The sequence below is a fragment of the Gorilla gorilla genome, chromosome X (genome assembly GCF_029281585.2).
Source record: "Gorilla gorilla gorilla isolate KB3781 chromosome X, NHGRI_mGorGor1-v2.1_pri, whole genome shotgun sequence".
In the NCBI taxonomy this organism is placed as follows: domain Eukaryota; kingdom Metazoa; phylum Chordata; class Mammalia; order Primates; family Hominidae; genus Gorilla; species Gorilla gorilla.
In genome coordinates, this window is record NC_073247.2 from 46480368 (window position 1) to 46496766 (window position 16399).

Sequence of the window (16399 nt, forward strand, 5' to 3'; positions counted from 1 at the left end):
TGTCAATTTACATGATCATATTTTTTTTCCATAACTTAGTGATATGATGGATTACATTGGTTAATTTCTTAATGTTGAATCAGTCTTGCCCTTGTATACATGAAATAAATCCATTTTAGTCATCATGTATCATTCTTTTTATATATCCTGGAATTTGATTTGCTCATGTTTTATTAGGGATTATTGTGTCCCAGTTTATTAGTGATATTGGTTTATAGTTTGATTGATTGATTGATTTGTTTGCTTGTTTTAATTGTCATTGTATGGTTTAGCTATCAGAATAGTCCCAGCCTCATAAAATGAATTTGGAAATGCTCCCTCTTCTATATTCTAGAAGAGCTTATTTAATATTGATAGCAATTATTTAAATGGTAGAATTCTCTAGTGGAACTGTCTGGCCTGGAAATTTTTCCTTCAGAATGTTTTAAATTATGAATTTAGTTTTTTGATGCTTATAGGGCTATTCATACTGCCTATATTATTATGTTGTTACTGTAGTTTCTCATTTCCATGGAATTCTTCCAATTCTAAGTTGTCAAATTTATGATTTTAGAGCTGTTAGAAATTTTTTCTGATTATTTTTAAATAAATAATAAGCTGCTGCATCTGTAATGATATCCTTTCTTTCATTTCTGATGTCGAACATGTGTGTATTTTGTCCTTTTTAAAAGTATTGCTAGTGGTTTATCAACTTTATTGATTTTTTTCCAAAGAATCAGCTTTCTATCATTGCTTTCCTTTCATTTTATTTTAAATTCCGTTGATTGCTGCTCTCTATTATTTCTTTTCTTCTGTTTGATTTGAATTAATATTGCTCTTGTTCTAGTTTTTGATATTGGAAATTAGATAATGAGTTTGAGAAATTTTCTCATTTCTAATGTAAGCATGTAATGTTATAAATGACCCTCAGCACTGCTTTAGCTGTGTCCTACAAATTGTTATATATTTTTATTTTGACTCAGTTCTATGTATTTAATTTTGTTTAAAGTTTCTCTTTGACTCCTGGATTATTTAGAAGTGTGTTAATTTCCACAGGTTTATTATGGACATATTTATGATCGTTATTCCTTTCTAGTAGATTGATCCTTTTATTATACATAATATCCGTCTTTGTGCATGGTGATTTTCTTGCACTGAAGCCTCTATTAGATATTAATGTAGCTTTTTGCACTTTTTTTTTCTAAGTAAAATTTGAATACTATGTTTTTTCCTATTCGTTTACTTTCACCCTACTATGGCCTTGAATTTAAACTGAGTTTTTTCTGAGCAGCAGCATATAGTTGAGCAATGGTTCCCTTCCCCATATTTTCGACCTCTGTCTTTTGATTGTTGTATCTAGGCTATTTATATTTAAGTTAATTTGTATATGCTATAATTTGTCTGCTTGTTTATTATTTGTTTTCTCATTGTTCTCTTTGTTTCTCATACTTCTGTTTCTCATTTTTGCATTCCTGTAGGTTAATTGAAGGTTATTTTAGGATTGCATCTTGATTTATTTATACTGTTTTGTGTGCATCTCTTTGCATAATTATTGTAGTGGTTTTTCTGGGTACTTCAATATACATACGTGATATAATATTCTAGTGGCATAAACATTTTGTCACCTTAAGTGAAGTGTAGAAGCTTCATTTCCATTTGAGTCTTTTTTTCTTTCCCTACTTTTAAATATTACTGTCTTGAATATCTAAGGGTGTTATGACTCTTGTTTTATCATCAAATATAATTTATAAAACTTATGAGGAAAAATGTAGCTGATTGTATGTAGGTAGTGTTTTGCTATTTCCGTTGCTCCTCCCCCTCTCCCTCCCTCCCTCCTTTCCTTCCTTCTTGGCTTCCTCCCTCCCTCCCTCCCTCCTTTCCTTTCTTCCTTCCTTGCTTCCCTCCTTTCTCTTTTTTGAGGCAGGATCTTCCTCTGTTGCCCAGGTTGGAGTTCAGTGGTGTCAACATGGCTCACTGCAACCTCAACCTTCTGGGCTCTAATGATCCTCCCACCTCAGCCCCCCAAGTTGCTTGGACTACAAACATGCACTACCAAGCCTGGCTAATTTTTTCTTTCTTTCTTTTTTTCTTTTCTTTTCTTTCTTTCTTTCTATTTTTTTTTTTTTTTGAGATGGAGTCTCCCTCTGTCGCCCAGGCTGGAGTGCAATGGCACAGTCTCGGCTCACTGAAACCTCCACCTCCCAGGTTCAAGTGATTCTTCTGCCTCAGCCTCCTGAGTAGCTGGGATTACAAGCACCCGCCACCACGCACTTTTAATTTTTTGTAGAGGTGGGGTTTCACTATGTTGTGCAGGCTGGTCTGAAACTTTTGGGCTCAAGCAATCCTCCCACCTTGGCCTCCCAAAATGCTGGGATTACAGGTGTGAGCCACCATGCTCAGCCTGCTCCAGTTTTTTCTTTCTGATACTCCAAGATTCTCTCCTTTATTATTTCCTGACTTTCTGAAGAACTTTATTATATTTAATTTTTTTTTTTTGAGACGCAGTCTCACTCTGTCGTCAGGCTGGAGTGCAGTGGCGTGATCTCGGCTCACTGCAACCTCTGCCTCCTGGGTTCAAGTGATTCTCCTGCCCCAGCCTCCTGAGTAGTTGGGATTACAGGCACGTGCCACCATGCCCAGCTAATTTTTGTATTTTTAGTAGAGATGAGGTTTCACCAGGTTGGCCAGGATGGTCTCGGTCTCTTGACCTTGTGATCTGCCCGCTTTGGCCTCCCAAAGTGCTGGCATTCAGGTGTGAGCTGCCATGCCTGGCCATATTTAATTTTTATGGGTGCATAGTATGTGTATATATTTAAGGTTTACATGAGATATTTTGATACAGGCATGCAATGACTGATAATCACATCAAGATAAATGAGGTATCCATCACCTCAAGCATTTATCCCTGTGTTACAAATAATTCAGTTACAGTCTTTTAGTTATTTTAAAATGTACAATTAAATTATTTTTTACTGTGGTCATCTTGTTGTGATAGTAAATACTAGGTCTTATTATTTATTCTTTCTAATTATATTTTTGCACACATTAACCCTCCCCCTTCTTCCCCACCCCCAATTACCCTTCCTAGCCTCTGGTAACCATCCATCTACTCTCTATCTTCATGAGTTCAATTGCTTTAATTTTTAGATCACACAAATAAGTGAGAAATAGAATGCTTGTCTTTCTATGCCTGGCTTATTTCACTTAACATAATGACCTCCAGTTACATCTATGTTGTTGTAAATGACTGGATCTCATTTTTTATGGCTAAATAGTACTTCATCGTGTATATGTAGCACATTTTCTTCATCAGTTCATCTGTTGATGGACACTTCGGTTGCTTCCAGTTCTTGGCTAGTGTGAATAATGCTACAATAAACACGAGAGTGCAGATATCCCTTCAATACACTGATTTATTTTCTTTGGGTATATACTGAGCAGTGGAATTGCTGGATCTTAATGGTGGCTCTATTTATAGCTTTTTGAGGAGCCTCCAAACTGTTCTCCTTTGCTTTGTGGCTGTACTAATTTACATTCCTACCAACAGTGTATGAGGGTTACCTTTTCTCCACATCCTTGCTAGCATTTGTTACTTCCTAACCTTTGGATAAAAGACATTTTAATTGGGGTGAGATGATATCTCATTGTAGTTTTGATTTGCATTTCCCTGATGATCAGTGATGTTGAGCACTTTTTCATGTGACTGTTTGCCATTTGTATGTCTTCTTTTGAGAAATGTCTATTCAAATTTTTTGCCCATTTTAAAATTTAACTGTTGATTTTTTCCTAGAGAGTTGTTTGAGGTCCTTATATATTCTGGTTATTAATCCTTTGTCAGATGTGTAGTTTGCAAATATTTTTCCCATACTGTGGGTTGTCTCTTCACTTTGTTGATTGTTTTCTTTGCTGTGCACAAGCTTTTTTACTTGATGTGATCCTGTTTGCCAATTTTTGCTTTGGTTGCCTGTGCTTGTGGGGTGCTACTCAAGAAATCTTTGCTCAGTCTAATGTTCTGAAGAGTTTTCTGGGTGGGTCCAGGGGTACCATCCAGGAAAAAGGGACTGGGGTAAAGTACCTTAGAAGTCTACCTATTGTACTGTGGCTGAGCTGGTACTCAAACCACAAGACACTGTTCTTCCCAGTCTTTCCTTCCCTTTCCAGAGGCAGAAGCGCCTCACCCTATGGCCGCCACCACCACTGGCCCACAGGGAGTACTGCCAAGCTTACTACTGATGTTCTCTTAAGGCCCAAGGTCTCTTTAGTCAGCTTGTGGTGAATGTTGTTTGGCCTGGGACTCATCCTTCAGGTCAGTAAACTCCCTTATGGCCCAGGGCAGGTCCAGAAATGCCATCCAAGAGTTAAGGCCTGGAATCAGGGTCCCCAGAGGCCTGCTTGGTGTTCTATACCTCTGTGGCCAAGCTGATACCTAAGGTACTAGATACAACCTTTTACTTTTCCCTCCACTTATGTCAGGTGGAAGGAGTCTTGCCCTGTAGCCACCACAGCTGGGAATGTGCTGAATCTCACCTGAAGCCAGCAAGTTTCCAAGTGTCACCCAAGGCCCATGGCACACTACTTAGGTATCACTGCAGGTTACTCAGGGCCCAAGGGCTCTTTAGTCAGCAGGTGATGAATCTTGCCAGGATTGGATCCTTCCCTTCAAGGCGATAGGTTTCCTTCTGGCCCAGGGTGTGTCTAGAAATGTTATATGTGAGCTAGGGCCTGGAAAGGTGGCCTCACATCTCTGACTGGTGCTCTATCCTACTGTGGCTAAGCTGGTATACAAGATTCAAGACAAAGTCCTGTTTATTCTCGCCTCTTCTCTCCTCAAGTAGAAGGAAGGGGTCTCTTTTGGAGCCATGAGCTATGCAGCCTGGGGTTGGGGAAAGGGTTGGCACAAGCACTCCCCTAGCCACACCAGCTGGTGTCTTAGTAGGTTGTGTGTCTCCCCATGTCCACTGACTTTGACCCCAGTTTAACACTAGAGCTCATCTAGAAGTTGCAGTCCTTGTGGCCTAGACTGCCTTTCAAGTTAATCTGTGGTCCCAGAGCATGTTAGCTCATGGTGGCAAGGCTTGCTAGAACTCAAGTCATGACCACTGGGATAGGTGATTCCTCTCTGGCTAGTGCTGGTTTAAATGTTCCCCCCATGGGCAGGCATCAGCTTAGTTCCCCTATTTTACTTTCTGCTGTGACAGGGCAGCAGTGAGTTCAATGCAGTGACTCACAATTGCTGTGATCTTCCTCCCTCAAATGCACAGATTCTCTCTCCATGCCATGCTGCCACTGCTGGGGGTTGGGGAGGGTTGACAGAGGTGATTCAAAACTGTGTTTCCTACACTCTTGAATGCCTCTTTCAGTGATATGAAGTTAAAACCAGGTACTGTGAGTGCTCACCTGATTTTTGGTTTTTACGAAGTTGCTTTTTTTTTTTTTTTATATAGATAGTTGTTAAATTGGTGTCCTTGTAGGAGGGATGATAGGTGGAGACTTCTATTCAGCCTTCTTCCTCTGCCCACTTGAAGAATTTTTTTTAGGTGATCTTTAAGGGTGTGTTTGCTAGTGACAAGTTCTTTTAGTTTTTCTTTGTCTAATGTCTGTATTTCCCCTTCATTATCAAACGTAGTTTTAACAGAAATCGAGTTTTCAGTTGACAGTTTTCTTTTTCTTTCAGTACTTGAAAAATATTGTGACACTTCCTTCCGGACTCCATGGAGTCAGATGTGATACGTGCATTCATTTAATTTGGTGTTTCTCTATATGGAACACATTCTTTCTCGCTGGCCGATTTCATGATTTTTGTTTTTATCTTTTGTTTTCAAAAGTTCAATTATGATATGCCTTTACATGATTTTCTTTGAGTTTATCAGGTTTGAGTTCACTCAGCTTTTTTGAATTTGTATGTCAGTGTCTCTTGCCAAGTTTTGGCAGTTTTAGCCATTATTTGCATTTAACTATTATTTCAGCCCCATTCTCTTTCTTCTCTTCTTCTGAGACTTTAATGATGCAAATATTGGATCATTTGTTATTGTCCCACAGGCCTCTGAGACTTTGCTCATTTTTTTCTCTTTCTCTCTCAGTCTTTGTCAAGTCTGGGTGAATTCTATTAATCGAGCTTCCATTTCACTCATTTTATCTTCTGTTATCTCCATCCTGGTATTGCGTTCATCACTATGATTTTAGTTTGGTTGTTGTATTATTCAATTCTATAATTTCCATTTGATTCTTTTTTATAACTTGTATTTATTTGCTGAGATTTTCTATTTATTCATTAGTTTCAAAAAAACTTGAAATTGCTTGTTGCAGCATTTTTTTTTTTTTTGGCAGTTGCTTTAAAATCCTTGGTAGATAATTTCAACCTGAGGTTCATCTTGGTTGACATCTGTTGATTGTCTGCTCTCATCAAAATCGTTATTTTTTTGGTTCCTGATATGACAGGTGATTTTTGATTGAATGCTAAATTTTTTTTTCTGTTATGTTAGGAGACTCTGGGTCTTATTTAAATCTGTTATTTTAACAGGCACACACCCCATTTATGTTCAGCATGTTTTTCTTAGCCTATTTTGTATGCTGTGGTTGTGATGACAATTTAGTTTTCAGTATGTTTGTGGTATTATTTTGATCCGTTTTATTTATATGTTATCACTACTGCTCCCACTGTCTTCTGCTGGTGCTTCCTGAAGGAGTGGAGGCATTTTTTTTCCCCAGGCCTGGCTGCCACATGTCTCTTGATAGAGGAGAAATGTGGTGAGAACGCTATACAAGTACCCCCCTGGCTGCCCAGGTCTTCTGAGCAGATAGAAAAATCTGACTTATGGGGCAAAGAAGTTTGTTGTACTGGGCCAGTTGCTGTATCTAGATCTCTTGCAAGTCCCGCTTACCTTTCCAGTGTCCCTGAGTGAAAAAGGAGAGGTTTGAGCCAGCAGTGACAAAGAGGCTTTTCAGATATAGCTGCTTGCAATTGCTGTTTTTTTTTTTTTTTTCCCTGGTTTCCTCAAACTACCTTGGTGTTTTTGGACAGAAAACTCCTGAGAAAGAGAACTCCTCTTCTGCAGGATCTCAGGCCTGGAGTAGAAGGAGAGTGCTTCCCCTTGTCACTTATGATTGGTATACCTCTTAATTGATCCCCAGGCTGGCATTATCTGGCTCACCTGGTGTGTTCAGGGGGGCTCCTGTTTGATCCAGAAAAAGAATGATTCTAACTAGGTCAGCGGGCAAAGAATACTGGGTCTGCGTGGCCTTTCTCTGTTGGCTGGGGAATTGTAAGACACCCTGCTGCTATTGTTCCTCCAGTCCCAGAGTTCTAAATCAGCCAGTTCTCCTTTTCACCACCTTTCATCATTCTCTTTTGCTTGCCTCGTGTACCATTTTCAGGGTTTATAGTTGTGTTTAGTAGAAGGAACAGGAAAAGATAGGTTTATGCTATTTTTTCTGGACCAGAAGTTTGTATTTGTTTGTTTCTCTCCATTAGATTGTAAAATTCTTGAGGTCCAGGGGAGTTTTATTTTTTTCTATAATCTAAATTGTATATACTCAGTGAATGTTTTGTGAATAAAGTTAGTCCAACTGGATCTGAACTACTCCCTAATGGCATGACTGGAATGTGATTAAAAAAACTGTGTTGGAGTGAGCACATTTATTTTTACTTCAGAGTTTCTGTATATGGATCAGACATGTAATGAACATATATGTATTTGTTATGAACATATGTACATATGAACATATGTACATATGTACATGAACATGTATTTGTTATGGAGTGAACCCTGAAAAAAGAAGAAAGAAAACAGAAACTACATGTTTGATTTCTACATTTTCGTACATCAACCTGGACTTCCAAAGTGCCCTAGTTGGTAGATGATATAATTAGTGATTTTCAGAGCATTTTTTAATGTGTCTCCCAAAACTATGACCTTCTTTTATATTTAAAAATATCTACGATTTTCATCATTAGTTTGAACACTTGTAAAGAGGTAATGGCTTATATATAGTAAGTGTTACGATTTAAAAATAAAATACTTATATGCCTTTTTAAAGTGTTTCCAGTAGAATGAAAATATCAATAATATGTTAACAGGTGAAAAAATTACCTCTTTTCTTTTCCTCTTAAATTTGTAGCTCCATTCCGTTTTTCACCACAGCATCACATCCTAATGTATTACATTTTTATGCTTAGAAGTTTTTTTCATGATCACCAGGAATAAAGTGCATAGGCAATTTGTCTATAGTTTATGTCTATATATGTATATGTACATATGAACTTATGTGTGTGCATCAAATAAACAGATATGTGTTTAAATATACTTGCTATAGTCATAAATCCATGCATTATTTTTAATAATTCTTATAAATGATATTATTAATACAAATTGATTTAAACTCCATATATCAAACTAAGTTTGATGAGTTTTTTTTGTAACAGAAAAGCAAAGTATTACTGGAAATATTTATAATCAGATGAATGGAGCATTTTAAACTTTTATTTAGTTAGCATGTTTATGGATGATATCTACTTATTGCTTATGTGAATCCCACATGCATTTTATCCCTATTTAAAATTTTTTGATATGGATGCTGAGAGAAGTTGTCTCCATAATGAGTAGATTGGAATGAAAGGATTTTATTGTAGTAATGTCTCTCAATTTTTTCAACTCTGTAAAGTTATAGGGTAAAATTACAGCAGTTGTTTATCAAGTGTTATTTTTAACAATGTGTCAGGTACGTCAGTTGTATTCCCCTCTTTTAATGTTGATGAAAGAAAACTGGATAAACACATTTATGTAAATAGATTTGTTACCTAGTAATTTTGGTCACTCACTTTATCAATGTCAACACCAATATTTTCAATTGTCCCTTAGTTTGGTGTCCCAGAGATGTTTCCACTCCAAAGCAATGCATCACCATTAAATTAAGAAAAGATGACATCTATTTCTCCTTTTGTATAAATAAATGGGAGAGGAATTGTGAAAAATGGGCTGAGAAAACAAAATATGCATAGACCTCTTTGTTCTATTTGTATCAGCAAATATACCTAATGAGATAGTAAAACGAGAAGATGCCTTTATACCATTGGAAGATATTGTTTTTTTTTTTTTTTTTTTTTTTTTTTGAGACGGAGTCTCGCTCTGTCGCCCAGGCTGGAGTGCAGTGGTGCAATCTCGGCTCACTGCAAGCTCCGCCTCCCGGGTTCACGCCATTCTCCTGCCTCAGCCTCCCGAGTAGCTGGGACTACAGGCGCCCGCCACTGCGCCCGGCTAATTTTTTGTATTTTTAGTAGAGATGGGGTTTCACCGTGGTCTCGATCTCCTGACCTCGTGATCCGCCCACCTCGGCCTCCCAAAGTGCTGGGATTACAGGCGTGAGCCACCGCGCCCGGCCGGAAGATATTGTTTACCTATTAGGGCATCGCTGAGTTTAATGACCACTTGTACTTAGCCTTGTTGTGTTTGTCATTCTCTTCTTTTCTAGAGATTCCTTATACTATTGTCCTTATTTTTTTAATTTAATTTAATTTTATTATTATTATACTTTAAGGGTACATGTGCACAATGTGCAGGTTAGTTACATATGTATACATGTGCTATACTGGTGCGCTGCACCCATTAACTCATCATTTAGCATTAGGTATATCTTCTAAAGCTATCCCTCCCCCCTCCCCCCACCCCATAACAGTCCCCAGAGTGTGATGTTCCCCTTCCTGTGTCCATGTGTTCTCATTGTTCAATTCCCACCTATGAGTGAGAATATGCGGTGTTTGGTTTTTTGTCCTTGCGACAGTTTACTGAGAATGATGATTTCCAATTTCATCCATGTCCCTACAAAGGACATGAACTCATCATTTTTTATGGCTGCATAGTATTCCATGGTGTATAAGTGCCACATTTTCTTAATCCAGTCTATCATTGTTGGACATTTGGGTTGGTTCCAAGTCTTTGCTATTGTGAATAGTGCCGCAATGAACATACGTGTGCATGTGTCTTTATAGCAGCATGATTTATAGTCCTTTGGGTATATACCCAGTAATGGGATGGCTGGGTCAAATGGCATTTCTAGTTCTAGATCCCTGAGGAATCGCCACACTGACTTCCACAATGGTTGAACTAGTTGACAGTCCCACCAACAGTGTAAAAGTGTTCCTATTTCTCCACATCCTCTCCAGCACCTGTTGTTTCCTGACTTTTTAATGATCGCCATTCTAACTGGTGTGAGATGGTATCTCATTGTGGTTTTGATTTGCATTTCTCTGATCGCCAATGATGGTGAGCATTTTTTCATGTGTTTTTTGGCTGCATAAATGTCTTCTTTTGAGAAGTGTCTGTTCATGTCCTTCACCCACTTTTTGATGGGGTTGTTTGTTTTTTTCTTGTAAATTTGTTTGAGTTCATTGTAGATTCTGGATATTAGCCCTTTGTCAGATGAGTAGGTTGTGAAAATTTTCTCCCATTTTGTAGGTTGCCTGTTCACTCTGATGGTAGTTTCTTTTGCTGTGCAGAAGCTCTTGAGTTTAATTAGATCCCATTTGTCAATTTTGGCTTTTGTTGCCATTGCTTTTGGTGTTTTAGACATGAAGTCCTTGCCCACGCCTATGTCCTGAATGGTAAAGCCTAGGTTTTCTTCTAGGGTTTTTATGGTTTTAGGTCTAACGTTTAACTATTGTCCTTAGATAGGCACTTCCTCTGATAGCTGACTAGATACTCTGTTGTCCTCAGAGGTCAACTGTCTTTATATGCTGTGGTATATATGAAGCCAAAACAAGATTTCAAGATTTTTTTACAAAAGGAAGAGAAACTAACAGGAGATGCAGAGAAATCATTATATATTACCAAAATCTTAACACTGGAGTAGACTCTGTCCCTCTTTTTCTCTCTCCCCCGCTCTCTCTCTCTGTGCGAAGTGTGGAGATTCCTAAGAAATTATTCTTAAGACCTTTTCCTATATCCAAAGTATGATAATATACTTAGGGGTACTTTTTAACCACGAATGTCTAGCCAAATAGAAAATGTATGTAACCTTATGAGGTTTGTATATAAGATGATAATGGATTTTTAAAAACTTGTAGGAACACATGCTACAAATATGCTACAGTGAATTTTTTAGAAATACATATGGAAAATAAATTGTACTTACATTTTGTAAGTACTTACATCTTGTACTTACATCTTGTTTTAGACCCTAAATGATATGTTACAGCATCACTGCATTCTTTTATTTCATAAGATTTGGAGACATTCAAACTATTTATTTGGGATGACATACCATGCACTTAGCTGCATAAAGTCTCATTTCTTTCTTAAAAATGTAACCCATTACCTTGTTTTCATATCTTTATTTCATAATTCCTTTTATTGACAAACATGCCACCAGTAGACCTGTAAATAAACTGAAATGTCTTTTAAGGGCTTAAGTGTCCATCTATATTCCCCTACATATTTAGCTATCAGGCTGTTATGATTGTTAAATTAATTATGTGGCCTTCTTTTCTCCTCCCTAGGTTGATTCCATCCTGTCAATTGGAAATTGAATCAGTAGTTAATTTTGGCACACTGGTTGCCAATAGTAAAGTATATTCTAAAGAGATTACTATCACTAACCATGGCAAAGCTCCAGGTAAATCCTTCCTGTCATATTTACTTACACTTTTAGAAGAGTTGGTATTATTTGAAATGTATACCTTGTGTAATAGATTACCTAATTTAACTGAAAAAAGGTCTATCATTTCAAATAGCTCAAAACCAAAGGTCCTTAATAGTATTACTGTAAAAGACTGATAGGCAACAATTCAAGAAAAATGAACCTTCCTCCTTATGATCCTGATTAATACAGTCAGAAAATGGTGAAATCCCTCAGGATAGGAGGCAGGATAGTGTCAGAGAAGTTACATAGTTCAGAGACAGAATTAGAGCACAGCGCCTTATTAGTTGTGTGATCTGGGGCAAGTATTTTTAAGGATTTTGAACTTGAGATTCCTCATTTATAAACGGGTGCTGATAAAATGTATGATGATGAATTATGTACATACTTTGAACTGTGGTATGTTACTTGGCTCATCATAGATGCTTAATAAATATTTGTCTTCTTTCTCAATCATATTCAACTTTAAATTAATGTCAAACTCCCCAGAAGGCTTTTACTAATTCTTTTTTGAAAGAATAAATACTTCTCTCTTTTCCAGATTTAATTATTTTCAGGGATTCTTACTGTGGCCTAAGAGTTTACATAAGGATGTGTGTGTGTGTGTGTGTCTCTGTGTGTGTATATTCATATACACATTAAATTGATAGCATACAATAAGCATAGGATTGCTTATCCCTTCAGTGTCCTGATTCACTGGCATGTGGGGTTGCAAGATTGCCATTTCTCCCAATCTAAAATGAGGACTAGCTCCAGACAGGGAGGGTATTTCTATCTGAGACTGTTTGTTGAATATATAAAGTAGGTCTTAAATCCAAGCTTCTATTCCACTAACTGAGAGTGTTTTCTGGGGCCACCTGATTGAGCATTGGGAATTATGAAGACAAAGGCAGTCTGTCAGTTTACTGATTTCTTCTTAGGATACAAAGGAATAAAACTCATAACTGTTCCACATTGGATGTTACTCATCTCACTTTCTATGCTTTGGTTTTTAAATGAGTGCATGTCTGATGCCTGTGGGATTATAGAATTAGGCTCATTTGTGGCCTGACTCGAGTGTTAAGGAGGAAGTCTCTTACAGCAAGTGATATGGGCAATATGATCCTTTAGACTCTCTAGTTATATTTTAGAGCACTGATATTTAATTAAGGTATTTTTATTTGTATTATTTTACTTTCCAGAATTTCTTTTAACTGTTGTATATTCAATAACCTTCAATGTTTTGATAGCAATAATATATTCCCTTTTTGTTCTAAAATCTCACCAAATTTTACAGTTTCATTTCATATGAAAGCTCTCTTATAAGTAAAAAAGGAATATGGTTTTACTTTTCATTGAATATTTAATATAATTTTACTCAATAAATTAGAATAAGTACAATTAAGCTGCAGACTGGAATACATAATGTTTTAGGAAAAATACTGCGCATTAGCTATTAGGATTATGTTAGTATTTTGTGTGTATATAGTATTTGTAATACCTTGGTTGGGTTTATTATAATTGAGTACTGTGAAATGTTAATGGCTATTACCTTACAAACTGAAACAAATTGTGATCAATGAATTACATTTTATTAGTGTTGACTTTATCCCACATGCTTGGAATCAAATCAGATTATTTTTTCTACTATTATCAAAATTGATAGTGTATATTACATTCAGATTAGCTAGTACCTATAAAGTGTCATAAAGTCCTTATCATCTACAAGCAAAATATATACATGTTCATGATAATAGCAATGTATATTCGTGAAGAAAAACATTCTGAAAATAGATTCAGCCATCAAAGTTGATTTTAATAACATTTTTAAAAAGCATTTTATATGGTGAATTTTTTGTAGGTTTAGAGTCAAAGTTCAAATGCTTACAAATTTGTATGTATACTTAATAGGATATTTAAAACTCAACACTTGGCAGATTTAACATTTCCTCATCTTTGTTTTCTCTGTCTGGTAGTATCACTGCAGTTATAACCTTTGTTTTTATAGACCCCCAAAGTTTATGTGTGTAACAACTCCTTGATGATTTATTTTAATAGCCTCTTATGGAGTAAACATCCATGGATCTAGCCATATGTTGTTGAATAACTTTTGTTTCCTCATCCTTTATAGAAATGGTTCCCAAATTTACCCCTGACTGTACAAAGCAGTGCTCTTCTTTCTGAAGACATGGTCCATTCTTTATGGTGTCTCTAATGTTAGTACTTTGTAGGTTAATAAATTCCATATTTACTTTTATGATTTTATGGCTTGATAATACCACTATTGTTTCTCAGCTTTTATCACTGAAGATTAGAAAAAGAAATTATTAATTTAGCATGCCTTGAATTAAAATCATTTCTTCCTTAATGTGAGCATACTTATTTATTTATTATTTTTTAAAATTTTTGTGGGCACATGGTAGGTGTATATATTTATGGAGTACATGAGATGTTTTGATATGGGCATCCAATGTGAAATAAGTACATCATGGAGAATGTTGAGTAGACTTTTTCTACTACAGTATTATAACATAGAACAGTCTCTCAAATTCCTAAGTGAGAGCCTTACATATCATTTCTGAGTTTGAACATCTGCCTCAGAACTTATCATCCTTTAGGTTTATTTGGTCTACTTTGTCCAAAATATATGACCTTTCATTTGCTCTTAAGGCCCACTCTGCCTTTTCCCCTAATCAGCAGCATCATTTCTCTATTTCATTGTCTAAAATATCCTGGAATCAACTGTAAACCAGGAAATTTGTCAAACTGTACCAAACCCAGAAGTGGTCCTGGGGATCTTCCTTAGTAACTCACAAAAGCACCCCCTACTTATTCTCAGTGCATAATTCTTGTCTTCAATTTTTTTTTGGAAACTGATGCCATGGCATCTCCATATATTCTTCATGCATAACATAACCCTAATTTATAGGATTATATATTTTGACATAATCATAATTTATTTGGTTTAGTGATTTCTTGGAGTTTCACTAAAGAACTATGAAGCTTTTAATGAAAGATGATTAAACCCAGAAGGAACCTGTTAAATCCATATGAGCATTCTGAAGAATCTCTAAAAATTAGTCATTTGGAAACATGTGGAGCCTCATACATATTTAGTGTGCTTAGAACCAAGGGAATTTTAAAAAATCATAAGAAATAGCAATAGCCTGGGGTACATGACAATTGATTTTTAATAACATTCTATAGAACTACAGAATCTGGTTACCCTGACTTGATCTTACAGATACTCTGAGGCAAAAATCTGCTTAGCAGTTCCTAAAAATTTTTTCAAGGAGTATAGACAGTGTAACCATGTATACTGCACCACTTAGTGTCTAATTTGCTTCTCTAGAGAAGATAGAAGAATCCAGATTCAAAAACCACACAGATTTGTGTGAGGGACCCCTCATCGCAGCTGTAGCTGTGGGTACCCTTATGTTTTATGTGCCCCCACTAAGTCTTATCAGTGGGCAAGTCTATAGGTCTGTTCTACATGGCTTATTGGCAAAAGTTGACATAGTTAGCCACTGCCACTTTCTTGGGAAAACAAAACAAAAACAATTCAAAGCCCTTTGGCTTCTGTGACAACTCACTCTCTTATATAGAATGCTAATTAATAACTCAGGTCCTGAAGTGAGGTTGAATAGGGCCCAAATCTTAGTTGCATCATTTACTATCTGGGAGGCCCTGGGTAAGGAATTTGCACTTCCAAAACATCCATTGTCTGACTTACACATTAGAGATAAAGATAGTACCTTCCTCCTCTAATGGTGGTGATGATTAATAAAATGCTTAGCACACTCTCTGGCATATATAACTTTTCAGTAAATATTAGCTATTTATGTTATAATTATTATTTTTCTACCACCTCTGCCCTCTTCGGTTCTCTTTCCTAGACTGGTGTTTCTTTTTGTGGTATATTAAATGTGAATGTTTCCTAAGGTTTGCCACAGACTCTTATGTTTCTTCAGTCAAGGTACTCTCCTTGGACCGTCACTTCCCTTCCTTTTACTTCACCGACTACTCCTAGATCTATACAATCCTTTGGGTATCCTTCAGTTTTCTCAAACTTAACAGCTTCCCCCAATACTTCTTTTTTCTTTGTCAATTAATGTTACCACTATGTATTTGGACAGTTCCAAAACTTGGCACAATTTTCAACACCTCTCTCTTTTTCACTTCCTACCCCCTTAGTCAATTAGTAAATCTTATCTGTTCACTTCATAATTAAGCCAGTAATACTACTTTTCTCTGCCCAATGCCACTTTTTTTGACAAAAAGCCATTATCTTCCCCTGCTGAATAACTACATTAACCTAAATTATTCTCCTGACGTTACTTCCTTTTAGTTTATTTCCCACACATTAGCCAGTGCCATATCTGAGAAGAAATGAAAATTTGATCACAGATATTCCATTTTTAACGTTCTTTTTTCTTCTTCTTCTCCTTTTTTTTTTTTTTTTTTGAGACAGAGTCTCTCTATGTCACCCAGGCTGGAGTGCAGCGGCATGATCTTGGCTCACTGCAACCTCCGCCTCCCAGGCTCAACCGATTTTCCTGCTTCAGCCTCCCCAGTAGCTGGGATTACAGGTGTGCGACACCATGCCCAGCTAATTTTTGTGTTTTCAGTAGAGATGGTGTTTCACTATGTTGACCAGGCTGGTCTCGACCTCCTGACCTCAAGTGATCCTCCCACCTCCGTCTTCCAAAGTGCTGGGATTGCAAGCATGAGCACCGCACCTGGCCGACATTCTTTTTTTCAATAACTCTCTTCTCTTAGGATGATATTCTTGCTTCTGTTGTTAGCAATT

The 16399-nt window shown here is 36.7% G+C and overlaps 1 protein-coding gene across 1 annotated transcript in view; it reads left to right on the forward strand.

Annotated features, from left to right (window-relative positions):
* Nucleotides 1–16399, forward strand: part of CFAP47 (cilia and flagella associated protein 47) — a 469679-nt gene that overhangs the window by 10269 nt on the left and 443011 nt on the right. The window contains exon 3 of the mRNA XM_019019001.4: nt 11471–11586. Within this exon, the coding sequence (XP_018874546.3) occupies nt 11471–11586 (116 nt within the window). The remainder of the gene's footprint in view (nt 1–11470; nt 11587–16399) is intronic.